Source organism: Schistocerca americana, chromosome 10 (assembly GCF_021461395.2).
Source record: "Schistocerca americana isolate TAMUIC-IGC-003095 chromosome 10, iqSchAmer2.1, whole genome shotgun sequence".
NCBI classification, from domain to species: domain Eukaryota; kingdom Metazoa; phylum Arthropoda; class Insecta; order Orthoptera; family Acrididae; genus Schistocerca; species Schistocerca americana.
This window is the reverse complement of record NC_060128.1, coordinates 50,360,176-50,380,472: the sequence shown is the minus strand read 5'-3', so window position 1 is coordinate 50,380,472 and position 20,297 is coordinate 50,360,176. Positions and strand designations below refer to the sequence as shown.

At 43.2% G+C, this 20,297-nt stretch overlaps 1 protein-coding gene across 1 annotated transcript in view; it reads left to right on the top strand.

Annotated features, from left to right (window-relative positions):
- LOC124552657 (tyrosine-protein kinase Fer-like) overlaps positions 1-20,297 on the top strand; it is a 627,186-nt gene that overhangs the window by 408,810 nt on the left and 198,079 nt on the right. The window contains exon 3 of the mRNA XM_047126982.1: positions 7,948-8,044. Coding sequence (XP_046982938.1) covers positions 7,948-8,044 — 97 coding nt within the window. The remainder of the gene's footprint in view (positions 1-7,947; positions 8,045-20,297) is intronic.

Genomic DNA, 20,297 nt, shown 5'->3' with positions numbered 1-20,297 from the left:
AATATCAGTTGTGAATGAGGTGAAACTGTTGTTAATAGTGCTTGAGAAATTAAAAGTAAGTTTTCTTTTCGTTTCCCAGTTTTTATCCACCTTTCCTATTTTAGGTACTTGATATTGATGCCTTCTTTCTTGTGTTGAAGCATTTGAAATCGTGAGATGTAGGAACATTTTTTAAGAAATTAATGGTTACTAGTGCAAGTTTCGTGGGCAATTAGTCAGAAATTACAGTTCTGAAAATAGAAGTAACAAATTTTAGAATTCTTCATTAATTAACTCTGTGATAAAGATTTCTTAACTGAATCTCTTTAACTGCCGATTATTCTCTTAATAATGTTTTTTTTTCCCTCTCCGTTGACCCCAGAGCTTGTAAGATGTCAAAGTATGACATTATTCAGGAATATTTGTAGTCCAATTTAGCTGCTATAATTTTATTTAGCTTCAGTTATTTAGACTACAAACTTGTTTCGACTTACTGTCGGTTTCAAGTCTAGTTCTTATTACGAACAAAACGTCCTGGAGCTTTTCTATGTTGATAGGAACCAGTACAAGTGTGTCAGTTTGCAAGTCTATTTTCGACGTTTGCGTGTGTCAGTCGCTGCTCCTATGATGTTTTCTTGAGCAGCGAATGTCAGACGCAAACGTCAAAAACAGACTTGCAAACTGACACACTTGTACTGGTTCCTATCAACATATAAAACCTCCAGGACGTTTTGTTCGTAATAAGAACTAGGCGCAACCGACATTAAGTTGAAACAAGCTTGAAGTGTAAATACGTTTCATTCAAAGAACACCTGACGAAAACTGCAGCGAAACTTAAAACACGCAACAACATATTGCAGAAGCTCTGTGACACCACTAGTGGCTCCACAGCATCTACCTTAAGAACATCCGCACTTGGCTTGGTGTACCCAGTGGCAGAACACTGTGCCCCAGTGTGGCTCAACAGCAAACACACACACACACGGTAGGCAGCCGACTTAATGTTACAATGCGTATTATATGAGGCACAATCAGGTGTGTGGCTGCCTGTTCTCAGTAACATAGACCCTCCTAACCTGCGCCGAGAACACGCTCTGGCCAGAGAATTTCAAAAAATCGTGACCAACCCTCAATTACAAATCCGTGAAGATACGAGATCCGAGGAAACCGACTCCGGTCTAGGCATCCTCCACTAAAGACCGCACAGGCGCCGCACCAAACCAACTTTAAAAATAAATGACCGATGGAAAGAGGAATGGGAGAGCAGAACAGCAGTAAACTGCCACAGTATGCCGTGCATCTTTAGTAAACCAAAAGGATTTGATTGCGCTCGCAAAGTTTGGTCAACTCTTAATCGCATCAGAACCAACTGTGGGAGATGCGCCGACTCCTCCTCACACAGATGGGGTAAACTTCCTTCGGCCGCTTGCGACTGTGGCGCTGAGAGACAGGCGGTCAAACACATCGTGCAGGAGTGCCCACTAAGGGCATATGAGGGAGACCCAGAGGATTTCCTAATGGCGACCCAAGGGGCAATCGACTATATATTATCTAAGCTGGACGTTCGTTTGTGATTGCTCTTCTGTGAGTGTAAATTTACAATTGGTGGTGTCCTTATATACAAACTGTTATTTATTGTTTTGTTTATACATATGTGATTTTTTTTAAAATCGTGTTGTTTCTGTAATTTTTAGTGTGATGTCATGAGCCATACGCTAAATAATAAGTGTAAATGAGTGAAGCTAAATAAACTTGTAGTAGCTAAATTGGACTACAAATATTCCTGAATAATAGTTTCGTCACTGCTTTATTGGAATGTGCTATAGTTGTGTTTAAATTATTATGATGCAAGCCAAAATAATTATATAGCATACCCAGAAAATTGAGATAAGAAAATTAAAAAAAAACTACAACGTAGATAAGGTAGGAGGGATGGAACCCACAATGTTTATCCTTTTTTAGTTCATGGCCATACCACTAGAGGCGCTGCTATCGGTCTGTGTTTCCCTCTTTTAACACGGGAGTTGCGCTTCTCTGTTTTGTTGTTCTGTGGCGGTACACCCTTCTGCGCACGAGCGATTTATCGCTGCCTAATGCGTATGCTCGGATTGTCGTCAGTTTGGAAGTGCTCTTCATTCTAGCACGGGGAATATGTGCCTGCTAATTTTCGTAGTTTGACGCGTAGGATCGTCATGCAGTAAGTACCCCCTGTCAGTGTGGCAGACTGAGGAGCGAGCAGCCGGCAGGCTCGGCTGAGCCTGCGCGCGGCGACCCCACAGCTCTGGGGTCAACTGGGGCAATGAGCCAGCCGGCCGTGTGGGCAGTGCGGGGGGGAGCCGAACAAGGCCACGGCGGGGGGACTGGCGAGAGCCTACCTGTATAACGTGAGCGCAGGATATTGAGGCGGGTTTACACACGAGTCACAATGCGATTGGAGATTTCTAACTGAATGAACTGAACGATTCGTCTAAATATGGCTGTGAACTGCACTATCTATTGCAACGTTCTCGGAATGTTATACGACAGTTCGAGCAAATAACTTCAGTAGTTTCATTTATACGGGGTGTTATAAAAGGGTACGGCCAAACTTTCAGGAAACATTCCTCACACACAAAGAAAGAAAAGATGTTATGTGGACATGTGTCCGGAAACGCTTAATTTCCGTGTTAGAGCTCATTTTAGTTTCGTCAGTATGTACTGTACTTCCTCGATTCACCGCCAGTTGGCCCAATTGAAGGACGGTAATGTTGACTTCGGTGCTTGTGTTGACATGCGACTCATTGCTCTACAGTACTAGCATCAAGCACATCAGTACGTAGCATCAACAGGTTAGTATTGCGGTTTTGCAGTCAGTGCAATGTTTACAAATGCGGAGTTGGCAGATGCCCATTTGATGTATGGATTAGCACGGGGCAATAGCCGTGGTGCGGTACATTTGTATCGAGAGAGATTTCCAGAACGAAGGTGTCCCGACAGGAAGACGTTCGAAGCAATTGATCGGCGTCTTAGGCAGCACGTAGCATTCCAGCCTAAGAATCGCGACTGGGGAAGACCTAGAACGATGAGGACACCTGCAATGGACGAGGCAGTTCTTCGTGCAGTTGACGATAACCCTAATGCCAGCGTCAGAGAAGTTGCTGGTGTACAAGGTAACGTTGACCACGTCACTGTATGGAGAGTGCTGCGGGAGATTCAGTTGTTTCTGTACCGTGTACAGCGTGTGCAGGCACTATCAGCAGCTGATTGGCCTCCACCGCTACACTTCTGCGAATGGTTCATCCAACAATGTGTCAATCCTCATTTCAGTGCAAATGTTCTCTTTACGGATGAGGCTTCATTCCAGCATGATCAAATTGTAAATTTTCAGATTCGACATGTGTGGGCTGACGAGAATCCGCACGCAATTGTGCAATCACGTCATCGACACAGATTTTCTGTGAACGTTTGGGCCGGCATTGTTGGTGATGTCTCGATTGGGCCTCATGTTCTTCCACCTACGCTCAATGGAGCACGTTATCATGATTTCATACCGGATACTCTACCTGTGCTGCTACAACATGTGCCTTTACAAGTACGACACAACATGTGGTTCGTGCACGATGGAGCTCCTGCACATTTCATTCGAAGTGTTTGTACGCTTCTCAACAACAGATTCAGTGATCGATGGATTGGTAGAGGCGGACCAATTCCGTGGCCTCCGCGCTCTCCTGACCTCAACCCTCTTGACTTTCATTTATGGGAGCATTTGAAAGCTCTTGCCTACGCAACCACGGTACCAAATGTAGAGACTCTTCGTGCTCATATTGTGGACGGCTGTGATACAATACGCCATTCTCCAGGGCTGCATCAGCGCATCAGGGATTCCGTGCGACGGAGGGTGGATGCATGTATCCTCGCTAACGGAGGACATTTTGAACATTTCCTGTAACAAAGTGTTTGAAGTCACGCTGGTACGTTCTGTTGCTGTGTGTTTCCATTCCATGATTAATGTGATTTGAAGAGAAGTAATAAAATGAGCTCTAACATGGAAAGTAAGTGTTTCCGGACACATGTCCACCTAACATATTTTCTTTGTTTGTGTGTGAGGAATGTTTCCTGACAGTTTGGCCGTACGTTTTTGCAACACCCTGTATAAAACAGGTTTGACAATACTTAAACTTGAACGTACAAAATGTTGTCGCAAGCGATGGGCGACATGCAACGTAATTCAGAGCCCTTGGCTATACGTAATGTTCCTGGAAGATGACGCACTCTTTGTGGATCACTACTGACTTATATAGTATATGCTAGGCCGTGTTATACTGTCCACTAATGCCAGAGGCGGCGCGAATACTCAGCATTAACCTATACTGAGCGCCGCTTATATTCACTTCGGCTCGAGGGCACTGCCTATTCCGCGCACCATTGGCCGACGCCGTTTCACCGCCTTCTCTGGTCTCGCGTTCTTCGTCTTCGATACGGCGCCTGTGGTTACGCCAGAACAATCCCACGAAACCAATCTCTGTACACATACTCTGAAGCGCCAAACTAATTTGAAAATTATGTAAAAAATCAGCCAACCGGTTGCATAGGTTTTCTGTATACCTTGACCAGGTTTCGTCACCTCTAAGGTGACTTCATCAGAAGGTAAGATAATTACAAGAAGAACATATCGTGAAAGATGTTCTTCATGTAATTACCTTACCTTCTGATGAAGTCACCCTTATAGGTGACGAAACCTGGTCGAGGCATATAGAAAACCTATGCAACCGGTTGGCTGATTTTTTTACATATTTTTCAAATTTGTGTATACGGTTGCTGCAAACGGCATGTTCAAAGTTGGCCAAACTAATTGCTACAGGCACGCGTATTCAAATACAGAGATATGTAAACTGTCGCAATACGGCGCTGCGGTCGGCAACGCCTATGTAAGACAACAAGTGTCTGCGTCAGTTGTTAGATCGGTTACTGCTGCTACAATGGCAGCTTATCAAGATTTAAGTGAGTTTGAACCTGGTGTTATAGTCGGCGCACGAGCGATGGGACACAGCATTTCCGCGTAGCGATCAAGTGGGGATTTTCCCGCACTACCACATCACGAGAGTACAGTGAATATGAAGAATCCAGTAAAACATCAAGTCTCCGGAAAAAACATCCTGCAAAAACAGAAACAACGACGACTGAAGATAATCGTTCGACGTGACAGCAGTGCAACTCTTCAGAAACCTGCTGCAGATTTTAATTCAGGGCCACCAACAAGCGTCAGCGTGCGAATCATTCAACGAAACATCATCGGTATGGGCTTTTGGAGCCGAAGGTCCTCTCGTGTACCCTCGATGTCTGCACGACACAAAGCTTTACGCCTCTCCAGCGCCAGTCAACACTGGCATTAGACTGTTGATGACTGGAAACGTGTTACCTGGTCGGACGAGTCTAGTTTCAAATTGTATCGAGCGGATGGACGTGTACGGGTGTGGAGACAACGTCATGAATCCGTGGACCCTGCATGTCAGCAGGGGACTGTTCAAGCTGGTGGAGACTCCGTATTGGTGTGGGCGTGTGCTGTTGGAGTGATACGGGACTTCTGATAGGTCTAGATACGAGTCTTACAGGTGGCACGTACGTAAGCGTCCTATCAGATCAGGTCTATTGTGCATTTCGAAAGACTTGGGCAATTCGTGTTTGCGCCAAGTTCGCCCGGTGGCTCATGAGTCAAGACCAAAAAGATATCCGCCTCGCAATCTGTGAAGAGCTTTTGGATCGCGAAAATGAGAACGAGATGTACCTTCAGAGAATCATGACTGCTGGTGAGACGTGGTGCACGCTTATGATGTTGAGAATACAATGGGTACGAAAAGGTTCTCCAAGACGAAAAACAGGGCATCAGGTAGGTGAAATGTCAAAGCCGTGATTTTGGAGGATCAGATCATCATGAATTCGTGCCGCGGGGACAAACTGTTAATCGGTGGTACTATGGGGACGCGTTGCGACGCCTGCGACAAAATAAGAGAAGGAAACGTCATCCCTGGTGGTGCGTGATCATGGCGCAAGAAACGAAATCACTGTGCTGCCGTACTCTCCAGACCTGGCGCCCGCAGACTCTTTTTTTTTATTTACAAAGCTGAAACCCCATTGAAAAGACGAAGGTTTCCGACGATAGACGAGAAAATTCGCAGACTGCGCCTCGCGCAATCCAGCAAGGGCGAACCGAGACTGCTCCTGGAAGTGGCGGCAGCGTGTCAGTTGTGGGGGAGGGTATTTCGAAGGATGCCGTGCAACTCAAAGGTAAGCGTAGAAAAATTTTGTGGACAAAATTCTGGAACTTTCTAAACAGACCTCGTATGTTAAGCGGCTTCTCGGCAAGTCGAAACACATCTACGAACAAGAAGTTTATCCAGAATGAGATTTCCACTCTGCAACGGAGTGTGCGCTGATATGAAACTTCCTGGCAGATTAAAAGTGTGTGCCGGACCGAGACTCGAACTCGGGACCTTTGCCTTTCGCGGGCAAGTGCTCTACCGACTGAGCTACTGGTAGATACTGGTGGAAGTAAAGGTGTGAGGACGGGACGTGAGTCGTGCTTGGGTAGCTCAGTCGGTAGAGCACTTGCCCGCGAAAGGCAAAGGTCCCGAGTTTGAGTCTCGGTCCGGCACACAGATTTAATCTGCGAGAAAGTTAATGGTTTATGGAAGGAAGCAAATCTGAAGTTCAAAATGGTTCATATGGCTCTGGGCACTATGGGACTTAACATCTGTGGTCATCAGTCCCCTAGAACTTAGAACTACTTAAACCTAAGTAGCCAAAGGACATCAGACACATCCATGCCCGAGGCAGGATTCGAACCTGCGAACGTAGCGGTCGCGCGGTTCCAGACTGAAGCGCCGAGAACCGCTCGGCCACAGCGGTCGCCCAAAGCTGAAGTTCACCGCCGAGAATTCTCTTAGTGACTATATAAGTCAAGAAATTGAAAAGTTACGTAACCATACAGTTCAAGGGAAGGTACAAACTGGTGTCCTTCACCTGCAAAGTAAGTAAAGGTTCAGTGACGTTTCGTGTACGTAACGTACCAGTAAAAGGCCATTTTTTTAGGAATTCGTCGAACACTGTTAATGCTGCTTTCTTGGAACATTTTTGTCCATCGGTCTGTGTCCAACTGAACACTGTTTAGGGTTGGCATGTTTAGAAATGAAGTGTTTTTAATCACGTGTAACAAAAACAGTCCAATTCACTTTAGAAATAAAAGATAGTTTTATTTAAGTTTATAATCAACGTTTAAGAGAAATAAAAAAAATTAATTTTCGCTGAACTACGGGATAAACCTCTCGTGAGAAGGGGGGTCCGACTAGATCTCGCCAAATCTCACGAGGGGTGAGGGGTCCGAATTTTAAAGAAAACAGCTCAGGTAATTAATGTTCGACTCCTTTAGACTTGCTCATGTTTAGGGGAAGGTGTTTCTGGTTTGGACTCGTGAGCCGTGGAACGAATTTGGCGGCAACACGTTGCCGTGTCAGGATCTCACGTCCAGCCATTTCTAAAGCGTGTGAACCACTCGTGACACCGAGTACGGTTTAAAACACTCATCACCGTAGGCCTCCTGGATCATTTGGTGTGTCTCTGTAAAGGTTTTCTCGAGTTTCACGCAAAATTTAATGCAGACACGTTGCTCCTCGAACTCTGCCGTCTCGAAATTCGCGAACTGTGCCACACAACGCTCTACCCGACACAGCACTTACCAATAACTAGCAGACACACGACGGTGGAACCCGCGCTAAACACAGGCATATGCAGCGGTACCAGTCGCATGTCGCTCCAACATCCAATTGGCGCGAAATTATGAATGTTACAACATATTTTTGAACAGAGCTCATAGTCCCAGCTGGACTATACAAATCAAAGGTTGATTTAGTTTCGGATGCTTGATGCAGTTATGTGCAGTATTTCAGCAAATCGAGAAAGTACTGACATTCGTTTCGTGTCTGTGTGTTTCAGCTGATGGAGGAGGTTTCCCGCAAGAAGACGGAGTACCAGAAATACCTGGAGCTGTACAAGCTGATGCGGTCCAGGTTTGAGGAGCACTACGTCAAAGGTGAGTGGACAGAGTTCTGACAGACATTCTGCAGCCGGCGGGACGAAGCGGAAATTCGTGCAGGTATGTTCCGACTGTGCAACTAATTGAAGGCAGTTCGTTTATCGTCATACGCATTTCGTTTCTCTTATTTGGGAAGCATCTTCAGTGGCCTGTAATACAAGTTTCTTTTTATGCACGCAATAAACGGATTATGTGGTAGATACAGTATGCTGCCATGTTACATTTTGTCGTGTTTTACTCTAGTTTTTTAAGGTGAGAATCAACTTTTGTAACACAAATTTGGTAATGCGAAATTATCGTTCGGTGTTACTTACGATTTCCAGCGCTGTTGACTCGTGTGTCGTCCTGGAGATGTATACTCCTTAGTTTCCAACGAAGGTGCTTGCCAAATAAAAGAAAGACGCATATGGCAATAAACAAACTCCCTTCAATTAGCTGCATAGACGGAACATATCTCCAGGAATTTAAAGCAACTAAGGAAAGACGGAAAACAGAAAAAATGACGAAATGGAAATGTCTACATTCACTCCTGAAAACTTTTATGAGCAGCTGTAGGGATTTGTGATCACAAGGAGAATCTGGAGCGCCTGTGGGAGAAGTTGCAGCCCGCTAACGGTAGTGGCGGCGTGGCAAGTCAGGAAAGTATATAAATTATAAATATATATATAAAACAGAGGCCGGAGTATCTTCGCAGAAGTGTGCCTGGCTCCATGAATATACGAGGTCTGTTCTGAAAACAACCGGGCATCTCGAATTACGCTCCTGTGGAGATATTTAGTGTTAGGCGGTTGGCAGCACGGTTTTGCGCTTTCCCCCCTTTACATCCACATTTTTTTTGGGCTGTCGATCAGTTTTCGTGATATTGCTATTGTTTCCAGAACGAGGTTTTCACTCTTCAGCGAAGTGTGCGCTGATATGAAACGTCCTGGCAGATTAAAACTGTGTACCGGACCGAGACTCGAATTCGGGACCTTTGACTTTCGCGGGCAAGTGCAAGCTGTGAGGACGGGGCGTGAGTCGTGCTTGGGTAGCTCAGTTGGTAGAGCAGTTGCCCGCGAAAGACAAAGGTCCCGAGTTGGACTCTCGGTCCGGTACACAGTTTTAATCTGCCAGGAAGTTTCATTGCTATTGTTATTTGAGTGCAGTGTGTTTAAGTATTAGTAGCAGTTTCTGAAATAAGCGATTCTGTGGAGCAAAGATGCAACGTAAAATTTTGCGTGAAACTCAGGAAAAAGTTTGCAGAAACGATTCAGCTTTTAAAAAAAGGTTACAGAAACAACGAGGCTCTGGGTGTTACGGATGGTTTTTCACGATTTAAAAGCGGTCGCCAGTGAGTTGAAGGTGATCGGGGACCATTCAGCTGGTGACCCACACATTCGGAGAATTAACAATCTGGTGCGTGCTAATCGCAGTACGGGTTTGCATTCAACTGGGCCACGCCCTAAAATTTTGACGGAAAAGGAGAATATGCGTCTAGTGGCAACAAAACTTGTTCCTCGTTTGATGACTGAACAACAGAAAGAAAATCGACTGGAAGTTTGTGGGGAACTGATCCAACAAGCCAGTGGCGATGAAACATTCGTGCAAAGGGTGGACCGTGACGGGAGCCGACATCTGAGTTGGCTGTTGCGACATCGAAAGGGCACCGCGCCTACCTGTCGTCACCGATTTCGTCCAGATTTGTGCCGTATGCTAGGTCTGTTGGCAAAATATCGATGTATCTCCAAAAATGTCGATATAAAACAGCGACGCGTTTATCCGGATACATCGATGCAAAAAGGTACGGAAAAACTTTCTGGAAACGTTCCTCACACACAAATAAAGAAAAGATGTTATGTGGACATGTGTCCGGAAACGCTTAATTTCCACGTTAGAGCTCATTTTAGTTTCGTCAGTATGTACCGTACTGCCTCGATTCACCGCCAGTTGGCCCAGTTGAAGGAAGGTAATGTTGACTTCGGTGCTTGTGTTGACATGCGACTCATTGCTCTACAGTACTAGCATCAAGCACATCAGTACGTAGCATCAACAGGTTAGTGTTCATCACTAACGTGGTTTTGCAGTCAGTGCAATGTTTACAAATGCGGAGTTGGCAGATGCCCATTTGATGTATGGATTAGCACGGTACGTTTGTATCGAGACAGATTTCCAGAACGAAGGTGTCCCGACGGGAAGACGTTCGGATAAATTGATCGGCGTCTTAGGGAGCACGGAACATTCCAGCCTATGACTCGCGACTGGGGAAGACCTAGAACGACGAGGACACCTGCAATGGACGAGGCAATTCTTCGTGCAGTTGACGATAACCATAATGTCAGCGTCAGAGAAGTTGCTGCTGTACAAGGTAACGTTGATCACGTCACTGTATGGAGAGTGCTACGGGAGAACCAATTGTTTCCGTACCGTGTACAGCGTGTGCAGGCACTATCAGCAGCTGATTGGCCTCCACGGGTACACTTCTGCGAATGGTTCATCCAACAATGTGTCAATCCTCATTTCAGTGCAAATGTTCTCTTTACGGATGAGGCTTCATTCCAACGTGATCAAATTGTAAATTTTCACAATCAACATGTGTGGGCTGACGAGAAACCGCACGCAATTGTGCAATCACGTCATCGACACAGATTTTCTGTGAACGTTTGGGCAGGTATTGTTGGTGATGTCTTGATTGGGCCCCATGTTCTTCCACCTACGCTCAGTGGAGCACGTTATCAGGATTTCATACGGGATACTCTACCTGTGCTGCTAGAACATGTGCCTTTACAAGTACGACACAACATGTGGTTCGTGCACGATGGAGGTCCTGCACATTTCAGTCGAAGTGTTCGTACGCTTCTCAACAACACATTCGGTGACCGATGGATTGGTAGAGGCGACCCATTCCGTGGCCTCCACGCTCTCCTGACCTCAACCCTCTTGACTTTCATTTATGGGGGCATTAGAAAGCTCTTGCCTACGCAACCACGGTACCAAATGTAGAGACTCTTCGTGCTCGTATTGTGGACGGCTGTGGTACAATACGCCATTCTCCAGGGCTGCATCAGCGCATCAGGGATTTCACGCGACGGAGGGTGGATGCACGTACCCTCGCTAACGGAGGACATTTTGAACATTTCCTGTAACAAAGTGTTTGAAGTCACGCTGGTACGTTCTGTTGCTGTGTGTTTCCATTCCATGATTAATGTGATTTGAAGAGAAGTAATAAAATGAGCTCTAACATGGAAAGTAAGCGTTTCCGGACACATGTCCACATAACATATTGTCTTTCTTTGTGTGAGGAATGTTTCCCGAAAGTTTGGCCGTAGCTTTTTGTAACACCCTGTATGGACATCAGACGGCTATATCGAGTGTCAATATTTTTATTTTATATTATATTTTTATTACACTTGTGGAAAATATTGGAATTTGTTCTGTTGAAACTGTAGCAGCACATAATTTAGTGTGAACGAGTCTTAATACTTTTTGAGTTTTCATCGCGTCCAGTCTTTCTCTTTGACTGTGTGAAGCAAGTATAGGTGGCACCAGAGTAGTAGACCGACTGCTCGATTGGGGGGGGGGGGGGGGGGATGTTCAAAAATGGTGCAAATGGCTCTGAGCACTATGGGACTCAACTTCTGAGGTCATCAGTCCCCTAGAACTTGGAACTACTTAAACCTAACTAACCTAAGGACATCACACACGTCCATGCCCGAGGCAGGATTCGAACCCGCGACCGTAGCGGTCTTGCGGTTCCTGACTGCAGCGGCTTTAACCGCACGGCCACTTCGGCCGGCGGGGGGGATGTTAATGTAATAACAATACTTCCAGTGTGAAAAAATAGCACAACAGTTGCGTTAAAAGACAATTTTTAAAACAACTAGTGCTATTTCTTCACATCGGCATTCTTCAAAAACAGTTGCTGCAGATGACGAATAAAAATCAAGACTGGTCTCTGCGGAGGGTGGAGACGCGTGAGGAGAAATGCTAACGAATCGGCGCTCGGCGCTGCCAACATAAAACTGCAGCAACGTTCAGCTCCACCACGCAATTTTGCCACTACACCTCCTAGGTCTGTGGCTTTTGCAGAAATGAGAAAACAGGTAAGTCGACATGAAGTGTTCCGCAGAAATCGGATGTGTGACGAAACCGAACGATGAACCTATCCGACACGACACGCAGTCCAAGCCTGAGCGCCCGTGCGTGTGACGTCAGCAAGGTAGTGTTAACCGTCGCTTGTACTAAGCATAGGACGCTCCATCTCCTCTTATTTTAACCTCCACGGTTGACACAAACTTGTGCTTCGTCAAAAATTTCATCCAACTTTTTTTGACCAAACTACTTCAGTGGAGCTATTACACGATCGTAAAATTTTTCTGCGTAATCGTTTCGGAATGGATGCCGGGCAGTTAACATTGCATACGTTTGCGGTGCGTGGGAAGGAAAGAGAAACGGAAAATTAGCGACTGAAACCTCGAAGCGTTCTCCGGCATTTTCTTTGTGAGGCACACTGCGAGAACATACAGAACAACGAAAATTATCTGGGAGTAGGCGAACAGGCGTTTCAGTCTGCCCTAGTGCACCTGATCTGCCGTACTTGCATACACAATTCTCATTTAAGAAATGCCATTTCTTAGTTTCATTCACAACTCTACAGTTCACGATTTAAATAATGAAACACAGCACTAGTCGCGTATTTTCTCATGCTTAATAGACTTTTTGTAGAATTTATTCTCATTACCAAAAGGATCTCTGGGCGGGGAGTACTCAGGAGGACGTCGTTATCAGGAGAAAGAAAACTGGCGTTCTACGGATCGGAGTGTGGAATGTCAGATCCGTTAATCGGGCAGGTAGGTTAGAAAATTTAAAAAGGGAAATGGATTGGTTAAAGTTAGATATAGTGGGAATTAGCGAAGTTCGGTGGCAGGAGGAATAAGACTTCTGGTCAGGTGAACACAGGGTTATAAATACAAAATCAAATAGGGGTAATGAAAATCAAATAGGGGTAATGAAGAAGTAGGTTTAATAATGAATAAAAAAATAGGAGTGCTGGTAAGCTACTACAAACAGCACAGTGAACGCATTATTGTGGCCAAGATAGACACGAAGCCCATGCCTACTACAGTAGTACAAGTTTATATGCCAACTAGCTCTGCAGATGATGAAGAAATAGATGAAATGTATGATGAGATAAAAGAAATTATTCAGATAGTGAAGGGAGACGAAAATTTAATAGTAATGGGGGACTGAAATTAGATAACAGGAAAAGGAAGAGAAGGAAAACTAGTAGGTGAATATGGACTGGGAGTAACGAATGAAAGAGGAACCGGCTTGGTAGAATTTTGCACAGACCATAATTTAATCATAGCCAACACTTAGTTTAAGAATCATGAAAGAACGTTGTATACGTGGAAGGGCCCTGGAAACACTACAAGGTTTCAGACATATTATATAATGGTAAGACAGAGATTTAGGAACCAGGTTTTAAATTGTAAGACATTTACAGGGGCAGATGTCGACTTTGGCCACAATTTTTTTGGTTTATAAACTGTAGATTAAAACTGAAGAAACTGCAAAAACGTAGAAATAGTGAAGCCAGCAGAGGATCAACTACGTAAAAACATGAGGGCTAATAGAAGCCCTTGCATAACAGAAGAGATATTGAATTTAATTGATGAAAGAAGAAAATATAAAAATGCAGTAAATGAAGCAGGCGAAAAGGAATACAAAGGTCTCAAAAATGGGATCGACAGGAAGTGCAAAATGCCTAAGCAGGGATGGCTAGACGACAAATGTAAGGTTGTAGAGGCATTTATCACTAGGGTTAGAGATAGATACTGCCTACTGGAAAATTAAAGAGACCTTTGGGGGAAAGAGAGCTACCTGTGTGAGTATTAAGAGCTCAGATGGAAAACCAGTACTAAGCAAAGAAGACAAAAGAGAAAGGTGGAAGGAGTACTTAGAGGGTCTATAAAAGGGCGATGTAGTTGAGGGCAATATTATGGAAATGGAAGAGGATGTAGATCAAGATGAAATGGGAGATACGATACTGCGTGAAGAGTTTGACAGAGCACTGAAAGACCTGAGTCGAAACAAGGCCCCGGGAGTAGACAACATTCCATTATAACTACTGACAGCCTTGGGAGAGCCAGTCCTGACAAAACTCTACCATCTGGTGAGCTAGATGTATGAGACAGGCGAAATACCTTCAGACCTCAAGAAGAATATAATAATTCCAATCCCAAAGTAAGCAGGTGTTGACAGGTGTGAAAATTACCGAACTATCAGTGTAACATGCGTTGGTTACAAAATAATAACACGAATTCTTTACAAAGGAATGAAAAAACTGGTAGAAGCCGACCTCGGGGAAAACCAGTCGCGTTCTCTAGGAATGTTGGAACTCGTGAGGCAATACTGACCCTACGACTTATCTTAGATTAAAGAAAGGCAAACCTACGTTTCTAGTATTCGTAGACTTACAGACAGCTTTTGACAATGTTGACTGGAATACTGTCTTTCAAATTCTGAAGATGGCATGAGTAAAATACAGAGAGCGAAATGCTACTTACAGTTTGTACAGAAACCAGAAGGCAGTTATAAGAGTCGAGGGGCATGAAAGGGAAGCAGTGGGTGATTGAGAAGGGAGTGAGGTAGGGCTGTAGCCCATCCCCAATCTTATTCAGTCCGTAAATATTGACCAAGCAGAAGAGGAAGCAGAAGAAAAATGTGGAATAGCGATTAAAATCCATGGATAAGAAATAAAAACTATGAGGTTTGCCAACGACATTGTAATTCTGTCAGAGACAGCAAAGGACCTAGAAGAGTAGTTGAGCGGAATGGATAGTGTCTTGAAAGAGGGATATAATATGAACATCAACAAATGTAAAACGTGGATAATGGAATGTAGTCAAATTAAATCAGGTGATGCTGAGGGAATTAGATTAGCAAATGAGACACTTAAAGTACTAGATAAGTTTGCTATTTGGGGACCAAAATAACTGATGATGGTCGAAGTAGAGAGGATATAAAATGTAGACTGGCAATGGCAAGGAAAGCGTTTCTGAAGAAGAGAAATTTGTTAACATCGAGTATAGATTTACGTGTGAGGAAGTCTTTTTCTGAAAGTATTTGTATAGAATGTAGCCGTATATGGAAGTGAAACATGGACGATAAACAGTTTAGACAAGAAGAGAATAGAAGCTTTCGAAATGAAGAATGCTGAATGTTAGATGGGTAGATCACATAACTAATGAGGAGGTACTGAATAGAATCAGGGAGAAGAGGAATTTGTGGCACTACTTGACTAGAAGAAGGGATCGTTTGGTAGGACATGTTCTGAGGCATCAAGGGATCACCAATTTAGTATTGGAGGGACGCGTGGAGGGTAAAAATCGTAGAGGGAGACCAAGAGATGAATACACTAAGCAGATTCAGAAGGATGTAGGTTGCAGTATGTACTGGGAGATGGAGAAGCTTGCACAGGATAGAGTAGCATGGAGAACTGCATCAAACCAGTCTCAGGACTGAAGACAACAACAACAACAACAACAAAAGGAAATATTCACATAGGTATTCTATTGCTTTTCGTATGCGTGGTCTTCTGCCTCTCTTGCTCGCAGTTACATTATTATGTTCACCCGCAACCGGGCAGATGTCTTTTGGACCTTTTTTCGAAGCGTTACATTAAATACCTACGAAAATATTAGTACCTGATCATGAGAATAAATTGTCGCAAAGCATTGTGTACATCATGAAAAAATACATAACTGGCGCAGTGTTTCATTCTTTAAACCATGAATGTTATTTCTGCAAGAGATAGTCCTAAGGCTAATTTAAAGCTTTTTGCAACAGGCTAACGCTATTGCAGCTTTCAGTATTTTGCTCGAAACCCATTATTCCAGAAACAAGTGAACCAACATGTAGATCAACCAATGAGGCATTTATGAAGGATATGTTAGGTTATTTGGAGTACAAATAAACACATTTATTTCACTTATGTAAACTGTGAACACACTTGGGTTTCCATCTCTTTCCATATCCTTTCTTTTTATATTTACGCGTAACATCATCCAAAGTGCAGCCAATTCGAGTGCATCTGACTGCTGCAGCTATTTCTTCGTAAGACTGCAACTGCTTATTACGGTTAATACATCTCAAAAAGAATTGTTAAACCAAATACTGCAAAATTAAATATTAAAATTCCGTCCCTTTTGTCGATCCCCTGTTGCAACAGTCACTGAGATTCTGTATGACCAATGTAACTTGGTGTTTTATGCCAAGAATGAGTAAATCCAACATTATGTTTCAGAACTTCTTTTTATTATATCCTTTAGTTTTTAACCTTCTTATGTACACTGGTGTAGTGATAGATCAGTCTTATTACATATTCCATACAATTTGCCAATCTGACAAGTTTACTGCACGAATTTACGTAAAGCATACACGTAAGCAGTTACATGCTTCTTGCACAAAATCTCATAAGACACTGACGTACACCTTACTGCAACGAATGATCACAAAGTACTGACCTCCTTGTGCCAACATGGCTGCCCCTTTTATATACAATTCCAAACAATTCTCGGTATTGTTATAAAGGTTTTTTTAATAAAATTACAATTAAAACTGTTACCTCAAAATTAATCTCTTTTCAACAGTTGCATTGGCTCTTATAGATCAAATGCATAGGTGAATTTTCAAGCGTATAACATTTTGAGAGTGTACAAATGCTCAAAATATGTAGTATTAACAATATTTTTACTGTTTTTATTAACTACAAAAGATAAATGGTTCGGAAAATGTTCCTACCAATGTATATGATTCGAAGTCTCCCATTGAATGTGTCAAACTAGGTCTTTTATTTATTATTGAGAAAACACGTAAAGAACTGCTTATCTTTACATGCCACTTTAGCATTTTCGTTAGTTACATTTTAATTTTCTAATCAGTTTTGACTCTCTCAGTTGGTTTTTCCCTTAAATACCACATACTTTAATTTAGATACTGTTTTAACAGAAATCCATCTCAGTTTCAAAGAAATAAGTTTGACCATTGTACTCCATCACTTGTTCCAGATTTCACCTAATTACGTTAATCCTAAATATTCCTACCAATTACAGGACTTACATACTTCAATACAATTATAATTTAGTAACCAGTTTCACTGTAACAACTTTGTAAGTATAAGTTTACCTATACCACTACCTTTTGTTTACAGCAGTGACTCCTGTTAATTTCAAATTGGATCGAATAATAATGGGTTTCACTGGACTGTTATGTCTCACACTACAGCAGGTTACACGACGTCTAAACAATGGCCTCACTCTAAATTTTATCAAAGAGCTTTGCTAAAAGCTTCCCTAGTACACTATCAATGATTTGACCAAAGGGCTTTGGCACACACAGACACAGTATGCCTGTATTTATCGTTGGCCACAACCACGAACATTACATTGCTGACGTCACACAGCTTGTATTTATCGTAGGCCACGGTTCAGGCGATAAGACGTCATAAGCACTCGGACGCGTAAAAACTGCGGCATCGTGCATGACGTTTTAGTTTATTACTTCCTTCCTGCCGGCCGGAGTGGGCAAGCGGTTCTAGGCGCTGCAGTCTGGAACCGCGCGACCGCTACGGTCGCAGGTTCGAATCCTGCCTCGGGCATGGATGTGTGTGATGTCCTTAGGTTAGTTAGGTTTAAGCAGTTCTAAGTTCTAGGGGACTTATGACCTCAGCGGTTATGTCCCGTAGTGCTCAGGGCAATTTGAACTTCATTACTGCTATCTCTCTTTGCCAGACATTTTGCAGACAATATCTACATACGTCGGTGGACGTACCTGCAAATTAATATCATTGTGCGACACACAGTTCTGGAGATATGACATCATAAACACTGAGCTGCACGAAAACGAAAAAGCAGGAAAAAATTCGGTAGCGGTGCAGGTGAAATATGTTTACGAATGTTGTTGTCGTGGTCTTCAGTCCTGAGACTGGTTTGATGCAGCTCTCCATGCTACTCTACTCTATCCTGTGCAAGCTTCTTCATCTCCCAGTACCTACTGTAACCTACATCGTTCTGAATCTGTGTAGTGTATTCATCTCTTGGTCTCCCTCTACGATTTTTACCCTCCACGCTGCCCTCCAATGCTAAATTGGTGATCCCTCGATGCCTCAGAACATGTTCTACCAACCAATCCCTCCTTCTAGTCAAGTTGTGCCACAAACTTCTCTTCTCCCTAATTCTATTCAATACCTCCTCATTAGTTATGTGATCTACCCATCTAATCTTCAGCATTCTTCTGTAGCACCACATTTCGAAAGCTTCTATTCTCTTCTTATCTAAACTATTTATCGTCCACGTTTCACTTCCATATATGGCAACGCTCCATACAAATACTTTCAGAAACGACTTCCTGACAAATATATACTCAATCTTAACAAATTTCTCTTCTTCAGAAACCCTTTGCTTGCCATTGCCAGTCTACATTTTATATCCTCTCTACTTTGACCATCATCAGTTATTTTGCTCCCCATATAGCAAAACTCCTTTACTACTTTAAGTGTCTCCTTTCCAAATCTAATTGCCTCAGCATCACCCGACTTAATTCGAATACATTCCATTATCCTCGTTTTGCTTTTGTTGATGTTCATCTTATATCCTCCTTTCAAGACACTATCCATTCCGTTCAACTGCTCTTCCGAGTCCTGACAGAATTACAATGTCATCGGCGAACCTCAAAGTTTTTATTTCTTCTCCACGGATTTTAATACCTACTCCGAATTTTTCTTTTGTTTCCTTCACTCCTTGCTCAATATACAGATTGAATAACATCGGAGAAAGTCTACAACCCTGTCTCACTCCCTTCCCAACTACTGCTTCCCTTTCATGTCCCTCGACTCTTATAACTGCCATCTGGTTTCTGTACATATTGTAAATAGCCTTTCACTCCCTGTATTTAACCCCTGCCACTTCAGAATTCGAAAGAGAGTATTCCAGGCAACATTGTCAAAAACTTTCCCTAAGTCTACAAATGCTAGATACGTAAGTTTGCCTTTCCTTAATCTTTCTTCTAAGATAACTCGTAGGGTCAGTATTGCCTCACGTGTTCCAGTATTTCTACGGAATCCAAACTGATCTTCCCCGAGGTCGGCTTCTAGCTGTTTTTCCATTCGTCTGTAAAGAATTCGCGTTAGTATTTTGCACCCATGACATATTAAACTGATAGTTCGGTAATTTTCACATCTGTCAACACCTGCTTTGTTTGTAATTTGAATTATTATATTTTTCTTGCAGTTTGAGGGTATTTTGCCTGCCTCATACACCTTTCTCACCGTATGGTAAAGTTTCGTCAGGACTGGCTCTCCGAAGGCCGTCAATAGTTCCAATGGAATGTTGTCTACTCCAGGGGCCTTGTTTCGACTCAGGTCTTTCAGTGCTCTGTCAAACTCTTCACGTAGTATCGTATCTCTCGTTTCATCTTCATCTACGTCCTCTTCCATTTCCATAATATTGTCCTCAAGTAAATCGCCCTTGTATAGGCCCTCTATATACTCCTTCCACCTTTCTGCTCTCCCTTCTTTGTTTAGAACTGGGTTTCCATCTGAGCTGTTGATATTCATACAAGTGTCCTCTAGCCATCCCTGCTTAGCCATTTTGCACTTCCTGACGATCTCATTTTTGAGACGTTTGTACTCCTTTTTGCCTGCTTCATTTACTGCATTTTTACATTTTCTACTTTCATCAATTAAATTTAATATTTCTTCCGTTACCCATGGATTTCTACTAGCCCACGTCTTTTTACCTACTTGATCCTCTGCTGCCTTCACTACTTCATCTGTCAAAGCTACCCATTCTTCTTCTACTGTACTTCTTTCCCCCATTCGTGTCAATTGTTCAATGTAAATATGTGTGAAATATTTTAAATATGTGTGAAATATAGGCAAAGACATGGGTAAAAAAGACCTCCTAAGCCTCTGGATCGATTTCTACAAACTTGGTACATACAGTACTTCAGACTCAGAAGGAAGAGAAGAAGCTACAGACAGATAAGAGGAGGAGGAGGCACACTGAAGGGTGTGGAGGAGACGGGCAAAGGGGGAGGGAAGGAGCAGATGGATAGGGAGACAGGCAGGAGGACGTGGACAGAGAATGTGGTTTTATGGCCAGAGATTGGGGGAGGAGACAAAGCCCGATATTTAGCTAATTAATGCTGAAGTTTTCTTTCTTTGTGTGTGAGGAATGTTTCCTGAAAATTTGGCCATACCTTTTTGTAACGC